General features: G+C 43.7%; 1 protein-coding gene across 11 annotated transcripts in view; it reads left to right on the top strand.

The window, feature by feature from the left end:
• Nucleotides 1–24,884, top strand: part of Erc2 (ELKS/RAB6-interacting/CAST family member 2) — a 919,008-nt gene that overhangs the window by 263,439 nt on the left and 630,685 nt on the right. For all 11 annotated transcript variants that reach the window (XR_015737860.1, XM_087906197.1, XM_087906198.1 and 8 more), the window contains one exon: nt 21,053–21,127. Coding sequence is in view for 10 of the 11 variants with exons in the window: in XM_087906197.1 (XP_087762323.1) it covers nt 21,053–21,127 (75 nt within the window). In the remaining variant the exon portion in view is untranslated. The remainder of the gene's footprint in view (nt 1–21,052; nt 21,128–24,884) is intronic.

Genomic DNA, 24,884 nt, shown 5'->3' with positions numbered 1-24,884 from the left:
GCTTCTGCCGTTGAGGCTGTGGAGAGTTGCTCATCTCTAGTGACCAGGAAGCCTTAGGGTCTGAGAGAAGCCCCCAAAGAAGGACCAACAGCCACCTATACAATAACAAGAGCACTTTACTAATTTTAATGTTGGGGTGGCGTTTGGCAACCCCCAAAGAAGGTCACAAGCTCCTTTCAATCAGAGTTACGGGAAATCCCAGAGAGGAGGATTTAATCTGGGGCTGATTGGCAGACAGATTAGTATGGGGGCTGATTGGTCAAAGGTCCTAGTGGTTAGGGACCATCCAGCAGCAGGGTAGGGAAACCTATCTTTCGTTATCAGGAGACTGGAGGGCACCTGCTGAGACAGCAGAAGGGGCTGTGGGGTGTCTGCTTAGCCAGCAGAAGGTTGTGTTTTTTCTGTGTACTGTCTGTTTAGCTCTGTCCCGTTTTAGTGAATTAAAAAGCTAAGACTTAGATTTCTGCCAGGCTACTAGGAGAGCCTCTCAGAAGAGTGGGCTAGGGTTAGGTCGTGCACAAAGTGTGGTCCGCAAGGACATACCCCAAAAGATTCACTCTGTTTGAGCAGGTCCCACCTCTCAGATCTCTTTCATTTTCTAAAAAGTTGTTCAATTATGAGCCTATTAATCAATTAATTTAGTGACGAGGTCAGAGGCTACATGAGCCAATCAATCACTTTCCCAAAGCACCATTTCTGGACATCCTGTCATCAGAGAGCAAATGTTGAACACATCAGCCTTTGGGGGACGTTTTGGATCCAAAATATAAAAACTCCGTTTCAAGGCCACCCGAGTTCCCTCTTCCTTGTTTCTAAGCCCTGTATTGATTCCCATCATCTTACCCGCTGCTTTTGTCCCCAGGTCTTCACCCTTTCTCTGCAGGGCGGTGGAAATAATGCCGTTGTACGTGTGACTCTTGTTTTGGGGTAGCTTTGATGGCACTCTGTTGCCTTTAGGGTGAGAGCAGTGATCCTCTTCACGACCATTGCTTCCTACATCACTGCTCCCCAGAAACAGAAGCTTTCCACACTTCCCTTCTCTTCCCTTTGCCTTCGCTGTCTGCTTGGGTTCTGTCTCATCACCGGGTCTTTGTGTATGTGCTGTCTGGTAAGAAAGCCTCTCGGACTGTGATCCTGATATAGCCTTCCTCCCTGCGCCTGTTGATATTTTTTGTTGAATCTCTTATTTCATTTTTAATCCTTTCCCCCTTTTATAGCTGCCTTGCTCAGTATATCACTGAGAATGCCATCTTTTTCTTGTTTACTGTTGTTTCTTCAGTCTTTAGACAGTGTTTGTCATATAGAAGACACTTATTGAATCTACTACATAGGTAAAGAAATGGAGCCATAAAGTCCAAGTCATCTGGGCATTATGATTTTTTTCTCTTGTGTCTTATACATCTAAGCTCTCTCGGTCCGTCTTCTGCTGCCTCTGCCCATTACACAGTGGTACTAGATCCAGGAGTGGTGGTGGTCTTTGATATCTTTATGATTTGATCCTGTCGTTCCTTTGGTGATCTGCAGTATGACTCTTCCCAGCATTCTTTCCTTACCTTCGGTCCACACATCAGTACCAACCAGGCATCTTTTGACTGAGTTTCAGGTGCCTTAAATATGACTTCTATGGAAGTCGAATTCATCAGATCTGCTTTTTCCACTCTTTCTCATCCAACAAACAGCACTTGCATGTACTTGTCTAATTCGGGACTCCTGTACAATCTCCATGGGGGCTTTTCCTTATCTTCAGATCAGTTGTACAAAGCTACCTGGAATTTCTACGTGCTATTTGATTTAGGACCCTCTTCACTCACCGTCTCTGCTCAGCTCAGACCATCGTCTCGTCTTGCCTGCCGTTGTAGGGGGCCTTCTCACTAAGGCTTTCTGTTTAGGTTGGGTCAGCTCCATTATCCCTTGGCATCTATCTGTTTAAAATGCCTGTTTGTTTTGTCCCAGCCTCCCCATGACTGTCATGGAAAGGTCAAACCCTTTAGTGCCCCGCTAAAGGGAAAGACTAGTGTACTCGTTTATGCAGGACAGTGAGAGATTTCCAAGGAATGAAATCAAAGAGCAAGACCTGACGGTTCATGTAAATGGAGTCTGCGCTTTCTTCCCAGATGCCGAGATCCTAACAATCCCACAAAAATATATTAATTAAAACACTGTGTGTTCAGTGACTCAGGCATATTCCTAGCTAGCTCTTACATCTTAAATGAACCCAATTCTATTAATCTGTGTATCACCACGAGGCTGTGGCTTACCGGTAAGGTTCTGGTGTCCTTCTCCTTCCTCAGCTACATGGCGTCTCCCTGCTCTGCCTTCTTTCCTCCTATATTTCTGCTTGAATTTTCTGCCTTGCTATATTCTGCCCTGCCGTAGGCCAACTCATCTTCTTTGTTAAGCAATAGTAATAAAACATATTCACAGTGTACAGATGGGAAATCCCACATCAGGTTATGCCACATCACTTATTGAAAGTGCATTACTCATGCTTACTTATTTCTGGGTTCTGTGTTGGTGTCGGATACCAGAGTGGACAAGGCTCCTTTCTTCTTGTAGTTTTCTTAGCTCCTAAATTTGTGATTGCAAAGGCAATCTAGGCAATAGGAATTAGATACGTGATGCTAGGTTCATGTTGCCAATTTCTAGTATATGATGTCCTGTACTAAATACAAAGACTTTGGAAAAATTGGGAGGCTTCTAGTTTGTGTTTTTCTTCTTTACTGTCCTCACCATTGCCAACAATAGTGAGTAGACTTCCTCAGCACATGCTGAATTAAGAGCAGTAGTAGAGTGGGCAAGTCAACTATTGGCTTATGACCATTGTAGTTTAGTTAAAGCAGATTGGAAGTCAGAAGAGTGGTGTGAGGCCTCAGTTTCTCGTGTGACCAGTGTAGGGATTACAACTGTTGAGTACAGGTGCATACATTTCCATTGCTCACTGTTTTGTTTCCTCTTGTTCATGGGCACACAGCTGGACTGCATTTCCCAGATGTCCTTGCGTGCATAACCACATGACTACATTTAGGCCAATGACATATGAACAAAAATGGATGTGTTACTTCCAGGTCTGACTGACAGAAACCTTGAGTTCATTTGTCATTCGAGTTTTTTGCTATGGTAGTAGGCCTTTCAACTCCTAGTCTGCTAGTTTATAAAATTGTGGTGGGGAAGCTTATACACATTTATATTGTCACATTTGCTGCTCATGACCCTGCGAAACCCATATTGTCACCATGTCCATTTCACAGCTCCTGAAGTCCCGTGTTCACAGTGACCCTGCTAGAAACGAAGCGAGCCCTGGGCTGCAGAGCTTCAGCCTTCGAGGATGAGAGCTTGTCTCATCACAGCCAGCACCACCAGCTTCCATCAGTTCGAGGTGACTGGAGCTCCTTTTCCAGTCTTCTGTTGTCCAGTGTCTGTTTTTACAAACACAGTCTCAGCAGACTCTGAAAACACTGTTGTGAAATACGACCCTGAAAGCTTCAGTGTCGTGCTAGGGATTAGCCATGTTATCCCCAAGGGTTCTCAAGTGAATCTAACTGCCAAAAAAAATTCCCTGCTCTGTTTTCCAAAGGACATAGAGGGTATAGTCCCACTTATAGGGGTGTGAGTAATTTCTAACATATGGCTCATGATTTACTGTCTTGAAGAAACGTTTATCTGTGGCTCAGTAGCTCGGCCTCGTCAGACTTGAGATGATGAAAGTGTTTATGAGAAACGGACTTGCCAGTTCAATTATTATTTCAAGGACCTGGCTAACAGGAAAATTATACCATTGTAGATGTTAGAAGCTAACCTCCAGTAGACAGCTTTTTAAAGTAGTTAATTTCATTTCCTATATGAAAATATCTTCCCAATAATTCATCTTAAGAAGTTTTGGTCATATTTACCGACATATGCATATATGGAAAGAGGTCTGTCCTATTCCTTAGGTGTAAATTGAGAGGTCACCACTCTCAGAACCCAATGTGAGATGGGCTTTTCAGTGTGTTTTACATTTCCTTGTTTGGGGGCTTTTCTCTCATGGTCACAGCGAGTATTGTTTCCTGGATTTTCTCAGTGTGGGGAGAGTTGGGTAGTTTTCTTTCTTTGTCTGGGGAGACATGTTTCCTGGATTTTCTCATTTGCAGGGAGAGTTGGGTGGTTTTCTTTGTGTAAGGAAAGTGTGATAAGTCTTCTACCATGTCACCTGGCGACTCTGAAAGGCTGTCCATCTTCTGTCTCAGCCAAGGCATCAGCATGCTGGTACAGCAGCTGTCTGGTGGGGGCAGTGGATGCAGCCATCTCCAGTACAGGCAGCAACAGTGTTGGTTGGAACAGCAAAAATTCCCTGACACTTTGTGCACGCGTCATAGCCCGGTGCTCTTGTAGTTCTTTAAACCAGGCCAGTGACAGACTATTTCTTCTTGCTGCATGTGCCCAGTCAAACCATGCCTAATACTTCACCAGTCCCAGGCCCAATGCTGCCCCTTGGTTTTTTCAACGGACCATATTGTTACAATCTGATGACTTAACATTGAACTCTTATGGTCGTCTTCACCATAGAATATAGATTATTGTCACATTTTACTTAAAGAGAATATATACATGTCCATACACATACCCCTGCATTTACTCCTATGGTTTCAGTGGAAAGAAATTCAGTTGCTTACAGCTCTGGAGACAGAAGTCTGAAATCAGGATGCTGGCAGGGCCCTCTGCCTCCAGAAGTTCTAGGGGAAAACACAGAAAGTACCCGAGAGTTGCACAGAACTTGCTGCAAAGACTGGACGGGAAGGCTTGGAGCAAGTTTGGAGCTGGCTTATAGACACTGCCAGCAGGCCATGTGTGCTCACATGTATCCAGCAGGCCATGTGTGCTCACATGTATCCTGAAGCCCCTAGTTGTGGCATGTATGATGGCTTAAAGCTGAATCTGTGGGACAGCATGAGCCACATGTTTGGAAGTTCTACAAGGGGTGCTAAAAGTCAGCTGTGTGTAAAGATCTGCTCTGGAGGGGTAGGTAGTATGTGCTTGTACAAGTGAGAGTCACTGACAGGGCACCGCGCCCTGCACGCAGACATGCCATCTCCGATAAGGAGCAATCAGTGTTAGAAGTGCCATTCCATAAGAAACGCCCCAGGAGAGAGAGTGAGGTGCATTAGAGAGTGAGATGTATGAGAAGAAGCATTAGATGGTAGAAAAGTATCCCATGAAAGCTGTACGGCTGGGTCTTGGTTGTGCTTTGGAAATGACAGAGGTGGATGTCAGTTCTGGTTTTCTAAGGTCTGATCTTGGTCTCTCTAAGCTCTGAAGGTCCCTGCTTCCTCTTGAAAACAAAGTCTGAGATAAGGGCTTCGCTCCTAAGTGTGGGATATGAAATACATGCAATAGTTTATGCCAAGCAATTAGCAAATGCTTGGACGTGGCAAGAGGTATTGGAGAATCCGATCAAAGGAGAATCAGAGGGAGTGGGTTTGGCTTAACACAGCCAAGGAGAGAAGTTTTCAGTTTGATGTTCTGTGGAAGTGTGAACTCTCAGCTCTGAAGTCTTTCAGACTTTAGCTCAGTGGCCCACATCGTTGACATGAAGGCGCTAGATGGGAGTGAGAAGCTGTGCCAGCTGGTTTCCATGGTGTCTTCTAGTTCTGTAAGGCCTTACTACTTTACAGTGTTAGGTTCTGTTACAGATGAGTGCTTGAATGATGGTCTCTAACTAAAGAAGGACATGGCCTTTCTGTATAAATGCCACCATCTCTACACCATCGCTGTGTCCTCCTGTGGTCTAAAGTACGGAGTATGTCTCTATCCAGGGAAGCTGTCTGCGTAGGAACTGCCCTATGCTCCTGTCGTGTGCTGCCATCTGGACTGCGGGGGTGTGCTGGGAACACACTGTTGATTCATTTGCTGTCCCCTTCTGGCATCTCTAAAATGGGACCTATGGCTAGAGCTGGCAAGCAGCCAGACCCTCCCTCTCTCTCATACCTTCTCAAGTGCTGGAGAGAGAAGAGGGCACGAGAGGCAAGAGGTAAAGATGCAGGCCAGTGTCCGATGGGGCTGCTGTAAGGGTGGCAGGGCGACTTTAGGTCTCTGATTTAGAATGTGCACTGCTAAGAGTTGCACCAAGAAAGATGTTCTCAGATGGTATCCATGGAGCCCTGGGATGCCAGAAGTTACCCCGTCTAACTCCTTTTCCCCTCGGCCTGGCTCTTGCTTTTTATAGCTCCTTACATGCTGGCTGCTGTTCATCCTTCAGGATTTTGTTTGAATGTTACTGAAAGGAAAAGCATTGGCTCAGGACCCCCTAAAACCAAGTTCTCAGCACAAAGGAGATTTATTTGCCCCAGAGGGACAGAGGGTAGAAAATAAGAGACAAAGACAGGAGATAGAGGATGAGGGAGAAGAGGAAGGAACATAGGAAAAGGGGGGTGATATCTGTCCTGGAGGTACAAAGGACTGCCTCTGGATAGAGAGGACACACGTGTGACACATAGGAAAATGGCAGTTTATAAAGGTACAAGGGGAAGCCCCAAGTTAGGATGAGATGTTTAATTTTCACTGGGTGTGTTAATTAGGTGAGCTTTTTGATTGCTGGATTTGAATACTTCGATAACTGGACCTTGGTAGTAAGGAGGAAGAAGTGGCCAGACCACCATAAAGGAATCGCCATTGGTGATTAGCCTTAAGAATATAATCTAATGGATTTTAGCAGGCAGGGGGAGTAGGGGAGAAGGGCAGGACCTGCCAGTGTCACATGCTCAGGTGGGCTAGTGTGCCTTTAGTTACTCTCTCTGGTTGATTTTTCCTGACTTTCAGGTTAAATTTATAACAGGGTAACAATAGCAAAAAATAAGGTACTTCAGTTGATTGTACATTCAGGAAACACACCTTATATGGATCAAATGGTTCTCAGTCCCATTATTTACTTTTTTCATTTTGGGGGTGTGATGACATTGTGGAGCATGTTCAGACAGTGTCTTATATGTATAAACTAGCCTGGAACTTACTGTGTAGCTCAGGCTGGCCTCCAGCTTGTAAACCTTCTGCTGCAGTGTCCCAAGTTCTAGACTTACAGGTGTGTGTGCCTGGTATGCCCTGTCATGTGTGTCTCAGTGTTTTCTTATGGCTCTTGTTCTCACAGCACTTACTACCTGTGGTAGCTTGAGTGTAATTGGCCCCATCATCACAGGGAGTGACACTATTAGGAGGTGTGGCTTTGTGGGAGTGGGTATGGCCTTTTTGGAGGAAGTGGGTCACTGTGGGGGTTAGGCCTTGAGGTTTCCTATGCTCAGGATACTTCCTAGTGTCTCAGTCAACTTCCTGTTGCCTGCAAGATGTCAGACTCTCAGCTTTTTCTCCATCACCACATTGCATGTCGCCATGCTCCTCATCATGGTGATAATGGACTGAGCCTCTGAAACTATAAGCGAGTCACCCCAATTAAATGTTTGAGTTGCTGTGGTCATGGTGTCTCTTCACAGCGATAGAAACCCTAAGATACTACCTTTGGCTATGTGTAGCTTTAGCCTGTTTTACTGTTTACTAACTATTTTCTTCACTAACCAGTAGGTCTCAATGATGGCAGGGGCCATTCTTAATTCTCCCTTGTCCCTAGGAACTGTTATAGTATCTTATGTATAGTGGATAGTCAATTTACATAATAGAGGGTATCTTAGTTCCTTTTCAATTTCTGTAATAAGCACCATGACCAAAGCAACTTACAAAAGGAAATGTTTAGTTTGGAGCTCCTGGCTCCAGAGAATTAGTCCATGACTATCTCCAGGGGAAGCATGACGACACACAGGTTGACAGGGCACTGAAGCTTTGGAAACCTCAAAGCCCAGTGACACACCTCCTCCAACACAGCCACACCTCTTGATTTTTTTTCCAAACAGTTCCTCCAACTTGAGACCAAGCATTTCAATATAGGAGCCTATGGGAACATTTTCATTCAACCCATCACAGAGGCGGAAGGATGGATTAAAGGAGAGGGAGATGGAAGAGAATGAGAATTCATGAATGTTTCTTATTGGAAAAGAAAAACTAACCTGAACAGAAACACTGCTAAAATAAGTTTTACAGCCATTACAATAGAACAAAGAGAACTGAATTTTACCCTAATGGATCCTTGTTGGTTCAGATCAAACCTGGTTTGTACAACCTCTGAGTTATGGATGGGTACTGATTTTCCCTGATTCAGGGCCCCTGGCAACACTTTTACTGGACAGATATGCTGTCTCTACTGGCTATGGGAACTAAAGTTATGACTCAGATCTGGTATCCTTGCCAGAGATTTGCCTTTGGTGACTATAATGAGATTCCTTACTGCCTAGAAGCATCCAACAGACTGTAGGCAGTGGGTGACAGGAGCAGAGGCAGTGGGCAGCCTGCAGCCCTTGCCTCGAGGGTGGTACAGGCTATGCAGCACAATTCTTTTTTTTTTTAATTTCACAGATGTTCATGTTCTCAGCCTTAGAGTCAGTTCATGTGCATAACTCTAGTTAAATTGTCTCCCTTTTCGGTGTGGCTTTTCTTCCTTCTGTACAGTTTTTCTTTAGTGCCTCATACAAACAACCCTGGTTGGCTCTTACCTCTCAGTCAAGGACCAAGGAGATAGAAGTGGGCTGTGGGGGTTGAGTATCTGACTTTGCCATGAATGAATGGCATAGGATTTATTAGTAAATAATAAATTGACTGACAAGGGAATTCCATGGTTGGTGAAAGATTCAGCACCTATATTAGTTTTATGTTGCTGGCGCAACAGATTATACACACTGAACAGTTAGAAAGACATAAATTTAGCAGCTCCAGGATGGCTCAGCTAGTTTGGAGCATATCAGAACAAAATGAAAGCATCATCAGGGCTGTGTTCCTCTTTGATATCAGCAGGGTTCCAAGCTCATTTAGCTCTTTAGTCCTTGCAGGGCCCTACAGGCCCCAGGACGGCCCTCATGGCTATGGCATCAGCCCTTGCAGGGCCCTACAGGCCCCAGGACAGCTCTCATGGCTATGGCATCAGCCCTTGCAGGGCCCTACAGGCCCCAGGATGGCTCTCAGGGCCCCAGGATGGCCCTCATGGCTGTGGCATAAAATCCTCCTAGAGCTTAGGATTCCTCTGGCCTCCCCAGCTGTGGCAGTTCCTTTTGCTTCTAGTCAGAGTTTACAGATTTAAAGGGACACATATGCTTATTCAGTATAATATTTGAATGTCTATGAGTGTACTCATAAACTATCTTTGCCATAGAATGTACCACCTTTACAAAATTTAGACACAGGAGAGGAGGACCTTTGGTAAGTGGCATTGTTCTACTTATTACAATCCCCACTCTAACTCCCAGAGATTCGTTTCCCACCTCATAAAAAATAAAATTCACCTCTATCCCAAGATCACCTAAGATGATCCCATCACTGCACCCATTAGCTTAAAGTGTAATTTCATCTCATTCTTCTTAGTTTACAGCCCTATCCTATATATAGCGTGTGTATGAAATAGGTTCTGGGAGAGCACAGGCACAGCCCCGGATGTACGGTTCCTCTCTGCCAGTGATCTTGTGAATAAGGGATCTGCTGTCAGCAAGTGGCCGAGAGGCAGGAAGAGGCCCTCAGTAACAGTTAGATGGGAACATAGGAAGGTAAAATAGAGTCACTAGTCCCAGGGCTAGTATTGAGAGACAGTTGGGAAGCCTATTAAATTTTAGGGCCAGGGAAAAATTGTCTTTGGTCCTTCACTCTTCAAAGCCGACAGCATCCAATGTGCCCAAGTGCTTATGTACCTTCTTCTAACCAGGCCCAGCTTTGTTTATCTCTGAGATCAGGTGAGACCCCATGCTGAGCCTGAGCTAGAATCCCTGACCACAGTGTCCTATGGGAAACCATGAAGAGATGGCTCCTTAGTGAGAAAGACCAAGTTTGAAGGCCTCATTTCTGCTCAGGAAGAGGAGGAGTGTTTCAAAGGTTTGCATTTTCTGCCCAGTAAAGAGCGAGTCTATTGGAGGAGTGCAGACGTCGCTCACCACCAGGCCTGGGTGTTTGCTGCTTGCTCTCTGCCCTGATCTGTGGTTCAGAGCTAGTGAAGTCTTGCAAAGGAACCAAGAAACCAACCAGGACACAGATTGGCTACACTCGAAAACCCTGCTCATTTTCAGAGTGCGGACAGACTGTAGATAGCAACATAAACTAAGTGTTAGTACATAAAGGTGTGAGTTTAAGTTCCAGACAGAACTTGCTCACACTTTCAAATGTTACTTACTGGGATAGTAAGCATGGTCTTTAACTCCCAGCATGAGACTGTCTGCCCCCTTCCGATGAGGATGGTAATGCCTCTCGTAGGGATGCTGTACCACCCAGAGGAGCCTGGCATGCAATAAGTGGTTAGTGTTGTCCACTGGTGAAATTAACATTTGTGGTGTGATTCCATAGTTCAGTTCAGCTGTCCTTTTGCCGTTAGGCAGTCCAGTTCCCTGAGCGCCTGGGTAGCGTTTCATTTCTTATTGTTGTGTTTACTTTGTGGAGTCTGTATTACCTATCTAGTAACTACTAAAATAAGAATGTTATTATTTCTTCTGAGATACTATTAGCAAAATTTAGTGAGAGTTTGAGGTATCTGAATTTTGGGACTTTCTTTTGGCTCCCAGGGTTACAGCATATAAAGGGCCAGGAAGAGTCTATGAGAACATCTTTGATGGGGCTTCAGTAAAGTGAGCAAGTTCTGCGTTGAAGCAAATTAAGGGAAATTTAAATGTATATGTACAGACACAGAGATAGTATTGGGGCTTCTAAGTAATCAAACAAAATTTTCCGTAATGGTCAGTTTATACCAGATTTATTATCTCCACTTCCAAATAATAACTTTTTATGTGTATGAAAACAAAAATTTAAATACTGGTCAGTTTACATCAGATTTCTCATCTCCGTGGAAGCAATTTCTCAGTCTGTAGAATTCAGAGTTTCCTATATGGACCTATAAAGAATTCCTGGACAGAAGCCGCATCTGCAGAGACTGTTTGACTGACAGAGCCGTGAGGATGAGGAAAGGTTGGGCTGCTGTGGGTCCAGAGGCCAATTATAGTTTCTTTTGTACTAGCATTAGCTCCCTCAATAGCCACGCCTTGCTCACCTCCACATCAGATTACAAACCTCTTGGAATATACTAACCTAGCAGGCTACTGGCGTTCAACAAACCAAAAGTCACAAATGACAGTGGCTATCATCGGAGACCCATAGGAAAGGTTTTCTGTCTTGCTATGACTACATCTCCAGTGTATGTACTCACAGTGTATGTTAAAGTTGTCATAATTTATGACTTGCTTTGTGTGGCTGCTCTGAAACTACTTCCATGTGAGAACATGGAGCCTGGGTAACCTAGCTCCATGATGCCTGGGCCTCGGTCACTCAGATTTGGTTCCAGGACGATCTCTTCCTCTGTTTGAGGTGAGAGCACAGGTCGATCTTTATAAGGATCTGTATGACCTTATACAGTCTTCTCCCCAATGCCCCATCGCTGTCTCTCACCTCCCAGTGTTCTATTGGTTACTATGTCCATCCCGACACCATTTCCTGAATGCTTAAGGAATGGTGTGAAATCCAGTGAGAACGGCTGTGTGAGCTAATGAAGGCAGAGGCTCTGTGTGGATCTTACACGGCAGGCACTGGTTCTTCAGTAAACGCTTTAATCATTCATTAATATCTAGGAGTAGTGGGAGTTTGGACAGCAGTTTCAGAGCACAGAACAGGTGGGCAAGGGAGGCATGCTGCCAGGTTCTACTTTAGTGCCTTTAAGGTTCAAGAGCAACAGTAGAACAGCAAGATTCATTTGTTCAACGCGTCTTGTGTGGAAGCCCAGCTAAGTGTGCCACAGACTTAGGTCAACCTCACCACTCTAGGAGATAGGCTTGATTTAAGGGAACAAACTGAAGGTGACGGAAAATCCAGCAACTTGTCCAAGACCATATTTCGAATTAGTCGCTGAGTTGGGATGATCAGTTTCTTGATTTATGGTGTGTAGAAAAGGATGTGGTCTAGATCGCTTCTGCCTTCTGTAAGACATTTAGAGTGTCCCCGTCCCTTTGTGGCTTGTTATGCAATCACTCCTTGGATATTCCATCTGGACCTTTAAAAGGAGATGTGTAGGACCCAAACTTCAGTATCATTGACCACAGATCCAGTTTTGTTAATTCTTGTTATTTAACTATTTTAGGTTACTTCAAAGTTCTTCATCTGTCAGAGGTTGGCAAGGTTATTAATAATATAGTGGATTCTCAGCGTGTGAGGCCATTTGCTGACAGCAGATCCCTTATTCAGAAGCTCACTGAGGGAGAGGAACCGTTCATCCGGGGCTGTGCCTGTGCTCTCCCAGAACCCATTTCATACACACGCTATATATGGGATAGGGCTGTAAACTAAGAAGAATGAGATGAAATTACACTTTAAGCTAATGGGTGCAGTGATGGGATCATCTTAGGTGATCTTGGGATAGAGGTGAATTTTATTTTTTATGAGGTGGGAAACGAATCTCTGGGAGTTAGAGTGGGGATTGTAATAAGTAGAACAATGTCACTTACCAAAGGTCCCCCTCTCCTGTGTCTAAATTCTGTAAAGGTGGTGCATTCTATGGCAAAGATAGTTTATGAGTACACTCATAGACATTCAAATATTATACTGAATAGGAATATGTGTCCCTTTAAATCTGTAAACTCTGACTAGAAGCAAAAGGAACTGCCACAGCTGGGGAGGCCAGAGGAATCCTAAGCTCTAGGAGGATTTTATGCCACAGCCATGAGAGCTGTCCTGGGGCCTGTAGGGCCCTGCAAGGACTAAAGAGCTAAATGAGCTAGAAACCCTGCTGATATCAAAGAGGAACACAGCCCTGATGATGCTTTCATTTTGTTCTGATATGCTCCAAACCAGCTCAGCCATCCTGGAGCTGCTAAATTTATGTCTTTCTAACTGTTCAATGTGTATAATCTGTTGTGCCAGCAACATAAAACTAATATAGAGTGCTCAATCTTTCACCAACCATGGGATTCACTTGTCAGTCAATTTTTCTACACTGAGGTGAAACACACAGTTCTGAAACTTCCATTCACTGGATTCACAGACCAATGTCTGAATGCTTGTCTTTTATACAGGATGTCACAGTAGATTTTGATGTAACTCATTCTTCTGTATGCTTTAAGCATCTCTAGGTTGCCTTTAGTGCATTATAAATGCTGTACAAATCATTGCTACACTCTATTATTGACAGAATAATGGCAAGAAAAAGTTTCATTGCCACGTGCAAACACATATTTTCCTAATAGATGTTTTTAATAAAATTTTTCTTTATTCATTGAAAAGTTCATATATATATATATGAGCATATGTATATATGAACGTGTGTGTGTGTGTGTATGTCTTGATCATATGCACCTCTACCCCATTCCAAATTGTCCTTGGTCTCCTAATACCTTCCCCTCTCTTTTAATGACCAACTGGGTCTGCGTGCTGTCCATATGCACATGGGTTTGGGACCATTCACCAAGGCATGGGCAACCTACCAATGGTCTGGCCACATCCCTAAAGATAACTCACTCTCCTCCAACAGCCAGTAGCTTCTCAGCTAGTGTTCGGCCTTGGTAGCCCCTGCCCTTTCCGTGTTGGATTACCTAAATTTTTTGTTTAGAGTTGATTAAATTTAGAAGTGAAGAACTCACAGGTACAGAGCATTGGTTTTACTAGAACAGAATTGTTCTTACCCCACTTCTGTATGCCTATTCATGCTTATCTCTTAAGTTTTAATATTTAATATGAATGTAAGAACTATTTATTTGTTATTGAGATACATTTCTTTATGTTTTCAAGTACTGAATTAAAAATGGGAAATAGAAGACCAAGCCAAAGTAGATACAGGGAGGTTACCACACAGGAAGAAGGCAATCGAGATGTTATGTCCAATGTCCGATCAAAGCCATATGGCAAGCCATGGGTTTTGATCAGCACCCCAGGCTCGGAAGTCAGGCTGCCGGCAACAAATCCCTGCAGCTTATCACTTTTTTTTTCCTTGGGAAAATTACTAACTTCTCTGCTTCTGTTACAAGTGAAAAATGAAGATAATAATAGTACCTGCCTAAGGAGGTTATTTTGAGAATTAAACACATTAATATTTATAAAGTGCTTAGAAGATTGCTTAGCATAATTAACTCCTAGCTGCTATCCTCACAGCACCTGCTTTTGGCTGAAGCACTGTAGAACATCCAGACTCCCAAGTACAATGCATTTGTTCTGTTTCAGTGGCCAAACGGTGTTGAGCATCCACTCTTGGCAGGCACATCTGAAGTTCCTGGGAATATAGCAGAAACAGAGTGTTCATGAAGTTTACTGCTCAGGGTTAGACACACACATTAATCAGTTATACTCGATTTTATAAGTTAGTATAAAGTTGAACCTTTAGTCAGTAATATATAGAAAGTATATTTAAAAATTACCATGAGAAGGTATGTGAAGGTGTGGAACCTACGGTCATCTGGAGGGCCAGCCGTCAGCCTTTCTATGCTAGGTTTGTAATCTGTGGATCCCTGCCCATAGCTTAAAACACTGGTCACTATGACTTTCCTTTTGCTAAACTATAGATCCACCCCCGCCTTGCTTTTTGCAGACTTTATTTCTCTTCTTGTAATTGACCTATTGCATTCACCATAATGCTTTCAAGGTCCAACCTATGGTGTAATAGATATTAAAAATCATCCCACTGTGTGCATTTTTGACTTTTTGTTTATCTTTTTATCCATGGATGGACATTTGAGTTTTTTTACATTTTGGCTATTGTGGTAATGACAGTAGGAACTGGACTGTACAAACCTAAAGTAACATTTCGATCAGTGATGAGTTAATGATGTGTTCAATAGTGCTGAGTTAGTAGTTATGACGAATCGTATCTGATTCTCTCTTACCATCCCTTGCCTTTGCTCAGATCTTCCAGTCTTATTTTTCTAATGGAAAATCAGGGCCTCCCCAGTGGATGCCAAATATAGGACTTCAGTATCCAAGACTGATAGGGGTTGGGTTTAAAACTATCTTGTTTTCTCATTCATTCCTCCACTTGGTTTTGGCCTATAGAGTGACAGCAGTTTTTCTCCCCCTTGATGCTAGGGGCTGAATCCCATGCCAGCTTCACTTATGCTAGCAAGTACCTTGCCCCTGAGCTACAACCCGGCCCTAAGAGTGGCAATCAAGAAACATGGCTGCAGATTCTTTTGCCTTCCGTGCTGAATGCAGTAGTCCCGTGAATGAGTAATACTGCTTCTGATTATAGAGCAATGCTATAGGTTTAGGCCCTCAAGGGCAATACAATTGCCTGCCTATTTTCTAGAACTCTTGGGGTTTTCTACGTAAGCGTAAGACGTGATAATACCTTGAGCTGCCGTGCTTGGAGGATGCCCAGGCTGTGTACTGAGGCTCACATGTTGGTGCTCAGAGAGATGATTCTGGCCAAGCCTAGTCTTCAGATGGTTTTCCAGGTACATTGAAAGATGATTAGGGAAAGACGCCTTCTTGGGGTGACTCCAATCCTTCCTGTTCCAAACTCTGGGCATCATGCCATAGAGATACATCATTTCTGTTCCTTACTTCATACATTACTGAACATAATAACATAGTATTTAATATCACTAAGTTGCACTAGCTGGTTCATAACATAGACTTCCAGAACCATGGTGAGACAGAGCCAGATAAAAATACTAATCACCTTTGGGAAGGAAGTTGAGTTCTGAATGTTTCTTTGCTCACCCTTGTCTACTGAAGAAAGTATGTGATATATATGAACACTGTTTGGCCAGGATCATCTTGGACACTATTGTCTGTCCTTGTTAAGATGCTAGACTCCCGACTCTCTTTAAGTGTCAAGAGATGTCCCGCTAATGAGCCACTTGAGATTTTATGCCCATATTGTAGGATCTTGGTATATTTCTAGGTTGATCACCTGGAAAGGCTTGTGGTTGGACCTGCACTGCCAGTCTCCCCCCGCCATTTCTTTTTCTTGTTTTTAATACTGAGAATGGGTGTGACTAGAAGCTGCAGCCAGAACTGAGCATCTCTCCGTGTTCTGCTCTCAGGCTAGAAGGCATTGTGCTTGCATCTTCCCTGCGTCCCAGTCAAGCTGCTTTCCTTTGGTCTGGAGATGGGGAGGAGGGCTGTATCCTGGCCCTCAGAATGGGATGTGGGCTCCTGACTTGAGATTTTCAGAGGACTGCTCTATTTCCACATGAATGATGTTTAGCCCAAAATCTGGTTCAAAGGCAAGATTCTGAGCCAGGCCACAATGAAGCCCTATGCACTGCAGTGTGTGTGTGTGTCCCTTCTAAGAGAGAAACCACAATTTTATTTGATTCTTTTAGAGATCTCTGACTCAGAGAAGTCTTGGGTCAAAGTGCACTTAAGCTAAACTTCCCCACCCTCATAGCTGACAAGAACATCAAATTCTCCTAGGGAACGCCATTTGCTATTTCAGATGCATGGTGGGCGCATCTTGCGGATGGCTACGGATAGTTTCGAGCATCTGGGGAAGAACTCATCTACTGTGTGTTTGGAAAAACTTGGGTACAGAATCACATCAGAACGTCTGCAGTAATTCACAAGCAGCAAAAAGCGCAGGACTGAAAGGTGTTCTTTTTTCCTGCATCCATCAGGAACTGAAGCAGGGGTTCCTCTAGGTAAAGCCTGCAAGCTTCAAGGCTTAGCTTCACAGAAGTGTGCTGTTCATCTATACTCTCTTCTTCTATACATATTCAGACTTCTCAAATTCCCTGTGCTTTAGGGACCCAGGATTCTTTTGAGTCAAGGCCTTGCTGTCTTTCTGGGTCTAGGAGTCATTTAGCTGTAGTGAGGGGCTAGCTTGTTGGGGTTTCCGTCCCGCCCAGTACCCCACAGTCGGCAAATCCCAAAGAGAAATCACACACAGGACTCCATAAGGTTATAAACTGATTGGCCCATTAGGTCAGGCTTCTTGTTAGCTCTTATAACTTATGTTACCCCATTATCCTTATCTACATTAGCCACATGGCTCCGTACCTTTCTCAGCTGGGCAAGTTATATGCTGCCTCTTCGGTGGTCTGTGCAGGAGTTGCAGAGGGAGCTTCTGCTTCCAGAATACTCCTGTTCTCATCGCCCTGCCTCTACTTCCTGTCTGGTTGACCCACCTATACTTCCTGCCTGGCCAATCAGCGTTTTATTAAAATACATGATTGACAGAACACAGGCAATTCTCCCGCACCATTCAGCAGATTAGCAAATAGGAACGGAGTCCCAGGAGTACTTAGAAGTTTCTCTGGAAGGCACTGTCTTATTGCTGTCCGAGCTCCACTGACTAGGAAGCTCAGTTTAGGCACAAGGATGTTGGTGGCAGGGAGCTTCCTAACGATTCCACACTGTGAAAGAGGAGCCCAAATGTTTAGGGGTCACTGGTCCTCTCTGATGAGACACTGTGAGCCTTGCCAGAATCTTAGAGATGAATGAAACGCTAAGGTGGCTCTTGCAGACCCTCCGTGCTCTCTGCACACAGGTGATTATAGTCTCTTACCTGGTACTAGGGGATCAAGGTTGTCCTTACAAGCTGAAGCCATGATTGACAGAGTACCGTTAAGGTAGCAATGAAACTTTTCAGCTAGGTAATGGTGGCACATGCCTTTAATCCCTGCAGTTCGGAGGCAGGTGGAGGGTATCTGTGAGTTCAAGGCCAGCCTGGTCTACAGAGTGAGTTCCAGGAGAATCACACTTTCCAGGTACCAGCGGCCCTTATTTTCTAAGGAGTGACTTAGTAGGTGAAGTCCAGTCTGGATTTTTGAGCTAGTTTTTTGTCAGAGGTGGTATGAGGATTAGGAAGAGAACCATTTCTACTTTTGGAAGATTCCCGCACACGTTCAGCATTGTCTTGCATGTCTATCCTGAGTTTTTCATGCTTTGTGGAAAGTAGAGCAGCACATACCGTTACTCTGTGGCTTTTGGCTAATTCCAACTAGTTGTTTCTTGATTATTTTGACCTGTTTTATGTAACATCAACCTATTTCCTCAGGTTATCTTCTGATTTTTATTCTAGGACAGGATTGATTACAGTATGAAACTATCATTTCTTTGCTTTTTCTCTTTTAAAAAGGTGGGTCTTGCTGTGTGGACTGGGCTGCCTCAGCCTCCTGAGTGTTGGCTTCACAGAGTGTGCTGCACTTTGCTTGGACATTCATTAAAGATTATTATTTTTAAATTTATTTTTATTTTGTGTATGGATGTTTTGCCTACATGTGCATCAGGCACGCAGTGCCAACAGACGCCAGAAGAGGGCGTTGGATCTCCCCGGAACTGGTGTTATGTGGACTGTTAGCCACTCTCTGGATTCTGGAAATCGAACCTAAGCACTCTGGAAGAGCAACCAGTGCGTCTAATCACTGGACCATCTCTCTAGCCCTCTTTAAAGATTATTTTGACACTACCTGGTTTCAGAACTGCTGACCTGGGAGGTTCATTTTTTTTTTTTTTTAATAGCAGTGAGTGATATAAGATTTTCGTGTCTGTGAGGTTGGATTGCTGAACTGCAGCAATATTGGTAGCAGTGGTAAGGGGTTAAATAGCTCTCTTTAGCAGTTGATGTTTATGTGGGATTCAGCCCATGGTGTATGGAACTGGGTTGGCTGTGACCTTTGAAAGCCAAATGTTGAGACTGGATCTACGAGCTAGCATTACAGTTAAGTATACAAATTCAGAATTAAGTAAATTGTAATAAACTGATAATTTACTCATTTTCCGTTAGATCATTATTTATATATCTTTTAGTTTCTGTGTCTTACAAAATGCTATACAGTGAGGTCCTCCTTTATACTTTCTGGGTTTTCTACTCTAAGACAAAACACTTGATGCCAGATACTTTTTAAGACAAGTGATACACTGAACAGAGCGTTCCTAGTCTATACAGCATGGTGTGGGCTCTAGGAGGCCCCTGGTTGCATCATGTCTTGAAGAATGGGCTCATGGTGAGGATGCACATGAGAGGGTGTGGTCACGTGCAGGATGGGGTGCTTGAGGGATGGGATTACTCTCGTCGCCGCCTCTCATGGAGAGATACCAAGGTTCCGTGAGGCGTACCTACCCCAGCCTGAGCACAGTGTCCTCTGTCTCTGATAACTCCCATTCAGTTGCACCACTTACGTGTTCTGCCACCCTTGGAACCAAGATTCTAGTGCAACTTTGGGGACCCAGTGAAGCAGTATCCCAGCCATCACACTTCCCAACTCCCACTAAGTGACACCATTTAGGTGGCTTAAGTGGGCTACGGTAGATGCTGGTGCTTAAATGTTTGCCGGAAGCACCTCACGTTCACTTCCTGCGTCGTATTCCTCATTTGGTAGTTCCGAGACATCCAAGAAAGAAACAGTACCGGAGTAGTGATGTTCAAAAGGATGGGTGTTTGTAAGGTCAGTCTTTCAAAAGCCCTTGCCACCTCCAGGGAGCTGAACAGTATCCCCATTACTAGATCCCTTCAATCACAAGCCTCTGGAAAGCCAGAGATCCCTGTGTCTCTCTTTACATAGGAGGCTAGGAGTTCCAGACTAGACTCTGTCCCTCCCAGGGCTGTGTTACCAGAAGAAATGTGCCAGCCGAGGGGAGAACATCTTAAATAACTAGGTAGAGTTTGAGAAACAATGTTTCATAAGATTGCTGATTTCTGTTGCTTGGCGTGTTGAGGGTGGGATGTGATCATCAGAAGTCCAAGCTCATGTTGGTGGTCTAAGTCCCCAGTTGGTCTTCAGCACATGCTCGGGTTTTCTTGGTTACTGACATAAACTGGTTGCCAAAGGGGGGATACTGGTTACCTGCTCATCCACCTTATCCCAGTTAAGACCGCCTTTCAGTGTGGAATGTGGTTTTTTCCTAACAGCTTTTATATCAGTGTCTCCTATCTTTATTGAATGGTGGTGTTAGTAGGTAGAAGTGATAAAAAGTAGTTAATTTTAAATGCCCCTCTGGAAAAAAGCTACATATTAATTACGTTGTACACTCCCCATTTTTACATTAATGTTTATGGTCCATTGGTTCAGAAGCTTAGAGGTACTCCATAGTGATTCTGAATTGACTTTTCTGGAACCAGAAGTGAATCTTAATGGACTCTCCATAAATGACCTGTATCAGCAGCCTGCATCTCCAAGTTCTGTGGGTCCCCCCCTGGCAATGACTCCCACAAACTGTTGATGCTTGTGGAGAAAAAGAGAACATGACACGAACAAACTTTGTGTTTTCTCTTCTGTTGAGATGGCTTTTCAAAGTCTTGGCTAGTGGTTCTTTGGAGGAGAGACATATGGCGGGGGAGACATCAAGCTTAAAATTGTGATGATGCTGTTTGCTCTTTCACCGAGGGAACCTCAGCCAGCCTTCCAGGAGTTCTTGGGTATCCAAGAACTGGCTTTGGCCAGTTTTGCCTCTCTTTTGACACAGTTGGTTTTAAATGCCAGTTTTAATTCTTTAGCATCATGAGCTGTCAGCTTATCACCCACAGATGTGATTTTGAACAAGAACTTAAAGTGTAAACTCAGAAGTGAGAGATTCACAGGGACTCATCAAACCACTCCAAAAAGTGTCACAGTTGTACCGAAATGGCTCTGAATTGCTCACTGCAAACCTGCCTCGGTAGCAGAATGCCATGCAAGCGAGCGGGCGGCAGATTTGCAGCCACGTTAGTCACTTTCTTTCTTGTATCTCCTTGCTGCGTTAGTGCTGGGAGCGTAGAGTAATAGAATTTAGTAAATTATGATCTGAAGGCTGGGCACCAGCCCGTGTTGAACAGTGTTTGGACTATGATTACTTTCTGGCTTTGTCACAGTTGACATTAATTATTGATGGAAGTTTCAGAAATAGCGCATGTGCCAGGAGCGTTTCACTGGAACACAGGCTGCAGGCAGGCGGGATGCTGAAGAGTGTGGGGGAAGAGGCACCTGTGGCTTGTTTATGTCTGCATACAGGGGAGCTGGTCCTGGTGGGCTGTGTGGTAGCCGCGTAAAGGTCATGGTATAACCGAAGGATGAACCGTCAGGCTTATTTCTACCGTGTTCCTCCCCAGGAATTGCACCGAAGGAGCCAACTTCAGCCGGAGCCAGCCAAGACCAAGGCTCTCCAGACCGTCATCGAGATGAAGGTAGGGAGCTAAGCTTGCTTGTCAGAGCCGGCAGTGCCCGGGAGTCTGTTGTGACTGGATGGTGCCTCACAGACATGTGCACGCATCCAATGTTTTTCTCTTGACACCGTGGAGGGAGCACTGCTTTGGGCTCATTTTGCTTTTCTTAGTGCATCTCAGTTACTGGCCTTTTAATTAAAGGGCTTTTCCAGGCAAAAGAATAAAGGGCTCCAGTAGCCCTTGTTTGACGGAAGCTGGGCTCCTTCCCAGAGTGTGACCAGAGCCTTTGAAGAGCTCGTTTGTCTGATTGTCTGAACTGTTACAAATGTTTACTTCTTAACCAAGTGCCCCTCCCCCAGTAGGGAGAGGAACAGACACCTTTGAGAAACCAGGACTTGACATGGCGATGCACTGGAGTAGTCAGTGAGAAAACTCTGCTGTCCCTGAAGAATGATACTTCCTGTTAACGCTAGTGTTTTCTTCTTAGCCCGTCTGGAAGTAAGAATAGTTTATTAAATGCTTGCAAAGTATAGAAGTATTATTGAGAGGCACAGAGAGAAAGTATCTTAAGGAATAAATAAGAAAAAAAAGATCCTCTCAACTAGGCTTAGGTCATGTGAAGAATAATCAGGTCAGTGGTGATGGACATATCTTGTTTCTGATCAGGAAACAAATGTGATTGAAACATGTTTGCTTTGTCAGTGTCTAGACATTTGAGCTCTTCTATTTCCAGTTGGGTTTGTTTGTTTGTTTGGTTTTTGCCAGAAGGAAACAAATGGCAAAATTATTTATCTTAAAAATGAATTATTTTATTTAAATTGTTGTATTAAGGAGAAAATGTTTTCAGAATGACTGTGTCTGCAGTCTGCAAACTCCGTATCTGAGCTCATACTCAGAGATCCCCAGACCCCATTGTCCTATGAGAATCCCGAAGCTTGCTTGCAGGTTGCTGGCTTCCTGGCTCACAGTACATAATTTCAGATTGTCTGTGCAAAGTTCCCAGACCCTAGAGAAAAACTTCAGTGACTGTTGACTTTTTGGTGTGTACAATTGCGACGAGATTTTTTTTTTTTTAAGCTGTCAGTGACAGTGCTTTTACCCAAGAACTTTGTTTTCTGGTGATAGCGTAACTATTTTGTGACTTCGCAGCTGTCCTTCTCCAGGGCAGTTACGTGAACTAGAGCATTCGGGAGATATGCAAGCAGGTTGGTTTGGAAAGTATCATTTGAATGAAATATGAAATAGATTGAACAGTGAGGATTAATGCTAGCTGTGGGTTGTGGTTGTTAATTCATGTAACTTTATTCTCTACTTAGAAGACAGTGGTTTATTGCTGGCATTTCAACTTCTCATTGCAACCAAAACTGAAGTTAGATTGAAGGGGTAAAAAATTAAAACTAAAAAAATAAAACTTAAAACATCACCCTCCCACACACACATATGCGCACATGAGACAGAGAGAGAGACAGAGACAAAGAGAGACAGAGATAGAGATAAGAGAGAAACGAGCTGGTTTTTATTTTATAAGTATGGCTCTTCCTCTCTGCTACCTGCTTCTGCACTGACGGCCTCTGTGTTCACAAAAAGTAATCAGAGGATGTATGAAATCTAATTCCAAATTTCCATTTCTTTAAGTAAAAGGAGAGTCTGGAGATTCCCTGAGAAGCATCTTGCCTTGTATGGTAGGCGTTGCCTCGTTAAATGTCTCCCTTTAAAGACAACTACATTTTTGGTGACTGTTTAAAGTAGAAATATTGTTTTATTTAATATTCTAGTTTCCTATTTTAGTATAATAGAAAAAATAAGTAAAGAGCATTCATTTAGTCTAGCTAACTGGGGAGGCATATGATATAAGAGCAAAATTAATATAAGCATATTCTCAGTTAAGTGAACCTAAAAGTTTTCATTTATGGATGCTGGTGATGTTGAGCATAGATAGAGAACTATATTTTCAGGACAAATGAAGATGAATATATTTCTCAGGAAGCAGAGTCCAAATTTGGTTGTCCTTTTCATGTCTTCTAGCTCACATGAGCTTTGTCTTATATTTTATCCATGGAGAAGTCTGGTCCCATTAGCATTTAAGACTCCACACACCTAAGCTGAGTTACAGAGAGCCTTGGTGCAGGGTCATCTCCTACATAACCTGTGTACTTGTGACAGAGGCTCTGGCCTTATCTAATTTTGTGCATTAGAAACTAGAGAGAAGGTTAGTAACCCCGACCGTACAAGCCTTAGAGAAGAACCACTAAACAGAACTTAAACTTAGGGCTTGGAGTTTGAGATTTTTTTTTGTCCCTGGATTTGACTGGACATCGTTTTTGTTATCTAGTGCCTTGCCAAATCTGAAGTTAGAAAGAAATTGACTTTTTTTTTTTTAAAAAACAGTGTCATGTCCCATGTATCTCAAGCTGGCTTCAAATTTACTATGTAGTCAAGGGTGACCATGAACTCCTGATCATCCTGTCTTTCCTTCTCAAATGCCAGGACCACATATGCAACCCTGCCCCATTCAGAAATACAGAGAAGGCTGTCTTAAAGTGTTCTCTAGTTTCAGGAAGATGACATTAATTAGAACTGACAGATTGTCCCTTACTTGTGTCTTGTTCCTTAAGAAAACTGAGGGTGGAGCTCTGAACCCCATTTGTCTCCACAAACATTTGCATCAGCTCCACAGAGGGGTTTGGAATAAAGGTCTGCAAAATTCTGCTTTCGAGCTACATCCCAGAGCTCCCACATCTCTGAGCACTCTGACCCACAGACTGGTCTGTGTGAAAGTCTCGGCAGGGTCAGCCCTAGAGAAGGCCATCTATACCCCAGTGGGGTGCAGGGGACAGTCCTCCATAGACGCACCTGCCACTAGGTCTCCTGTGTGAGCCTGAGAGGAGGGAAAGACAGTGAAGTTACTGATGGTTTATCTTCTTGCAGGAGTCTCCACGCTTTAAATTTGGCCCTGATTTGGTCTGGCAGGTACGTCCCACATTTGCACGTAGAAAACTGTGTGCGCTTCCCTGAGAGATTTCTTTCCTGTGGCGCTCCTGAGGCCCCTTTTCTGATTCTCTACTGAGTTCCTTTCTGCTCTTTTGGAGAACTGCCTACAACAGTTCAAAGTCCCGGTCTTCATTTTTCTCTTTTCAATGCTACTGCCATTGAAAGAATATACCCTTAACTGGTTTTTATTATAAACTTGCTGTGAGCATTCTGCCCAAAGCTTTCACTTTCTTGAGTTTACTGATAAACTTTATCCAGTTTTTAAAAGTGAAAAGAAAATGGAGTATATGAACGGCCGCACTGGTCAGCTGTTTGAAAACTTTTCTTATTTAGAACTTGTAAACCAGTGAGAGTCTAAGACCTGTTGAAATCACAAGGAAATTTATTGGCCCAAGTAACTGAAAAACAAAGCAAAACAAGAACAACAACAAATCCAAGCCAAAACGTGAAGTGATTCCAGGCACAGCTTGATCCAGGGACTCCAGAAACAGCAGGATGCACACTTGTCTCATTCTGTTTCTGGTCTTGTCCTTCTTCATGAGAGCGGTTTCCAGACAACTTCTCCCTGCCTGGCTAAGGAAGATGGCTGTGACAGCCCCAAAATTCACAGAAGGAAGGGAGAGGAGAAAATTAGGGTTTCGTTTGTTTGTTTTGCTTTTAATACAGGAACTCAGCCAATGCTGGAGAAATGATGATTACAGGAATAGGGTGTAAAACTTCATGTGAAACTCAGCAGCCCAGATTGAGAAGAAAATGTCTTGTGCTCCCTTACTCGCAAGTAAGGCTG

The sequence above is a fragment of the Myodes glareolus genome, chromosome 5 (genome assembly GCF_982192425.1).
Source record: "Myodes glareolus chromosome 5, mMyoGla1.1, whole genome shotgun sequence".
Lineage (NCBI taxonomy): Eukaryota > Metazoa > Chordata > Mammalia > Rodentia > Cricetidae > Myodes > Myodes glareolus.
This window is presented reverse-complemented; position numbering and strand designations above follow the sequence as displayed.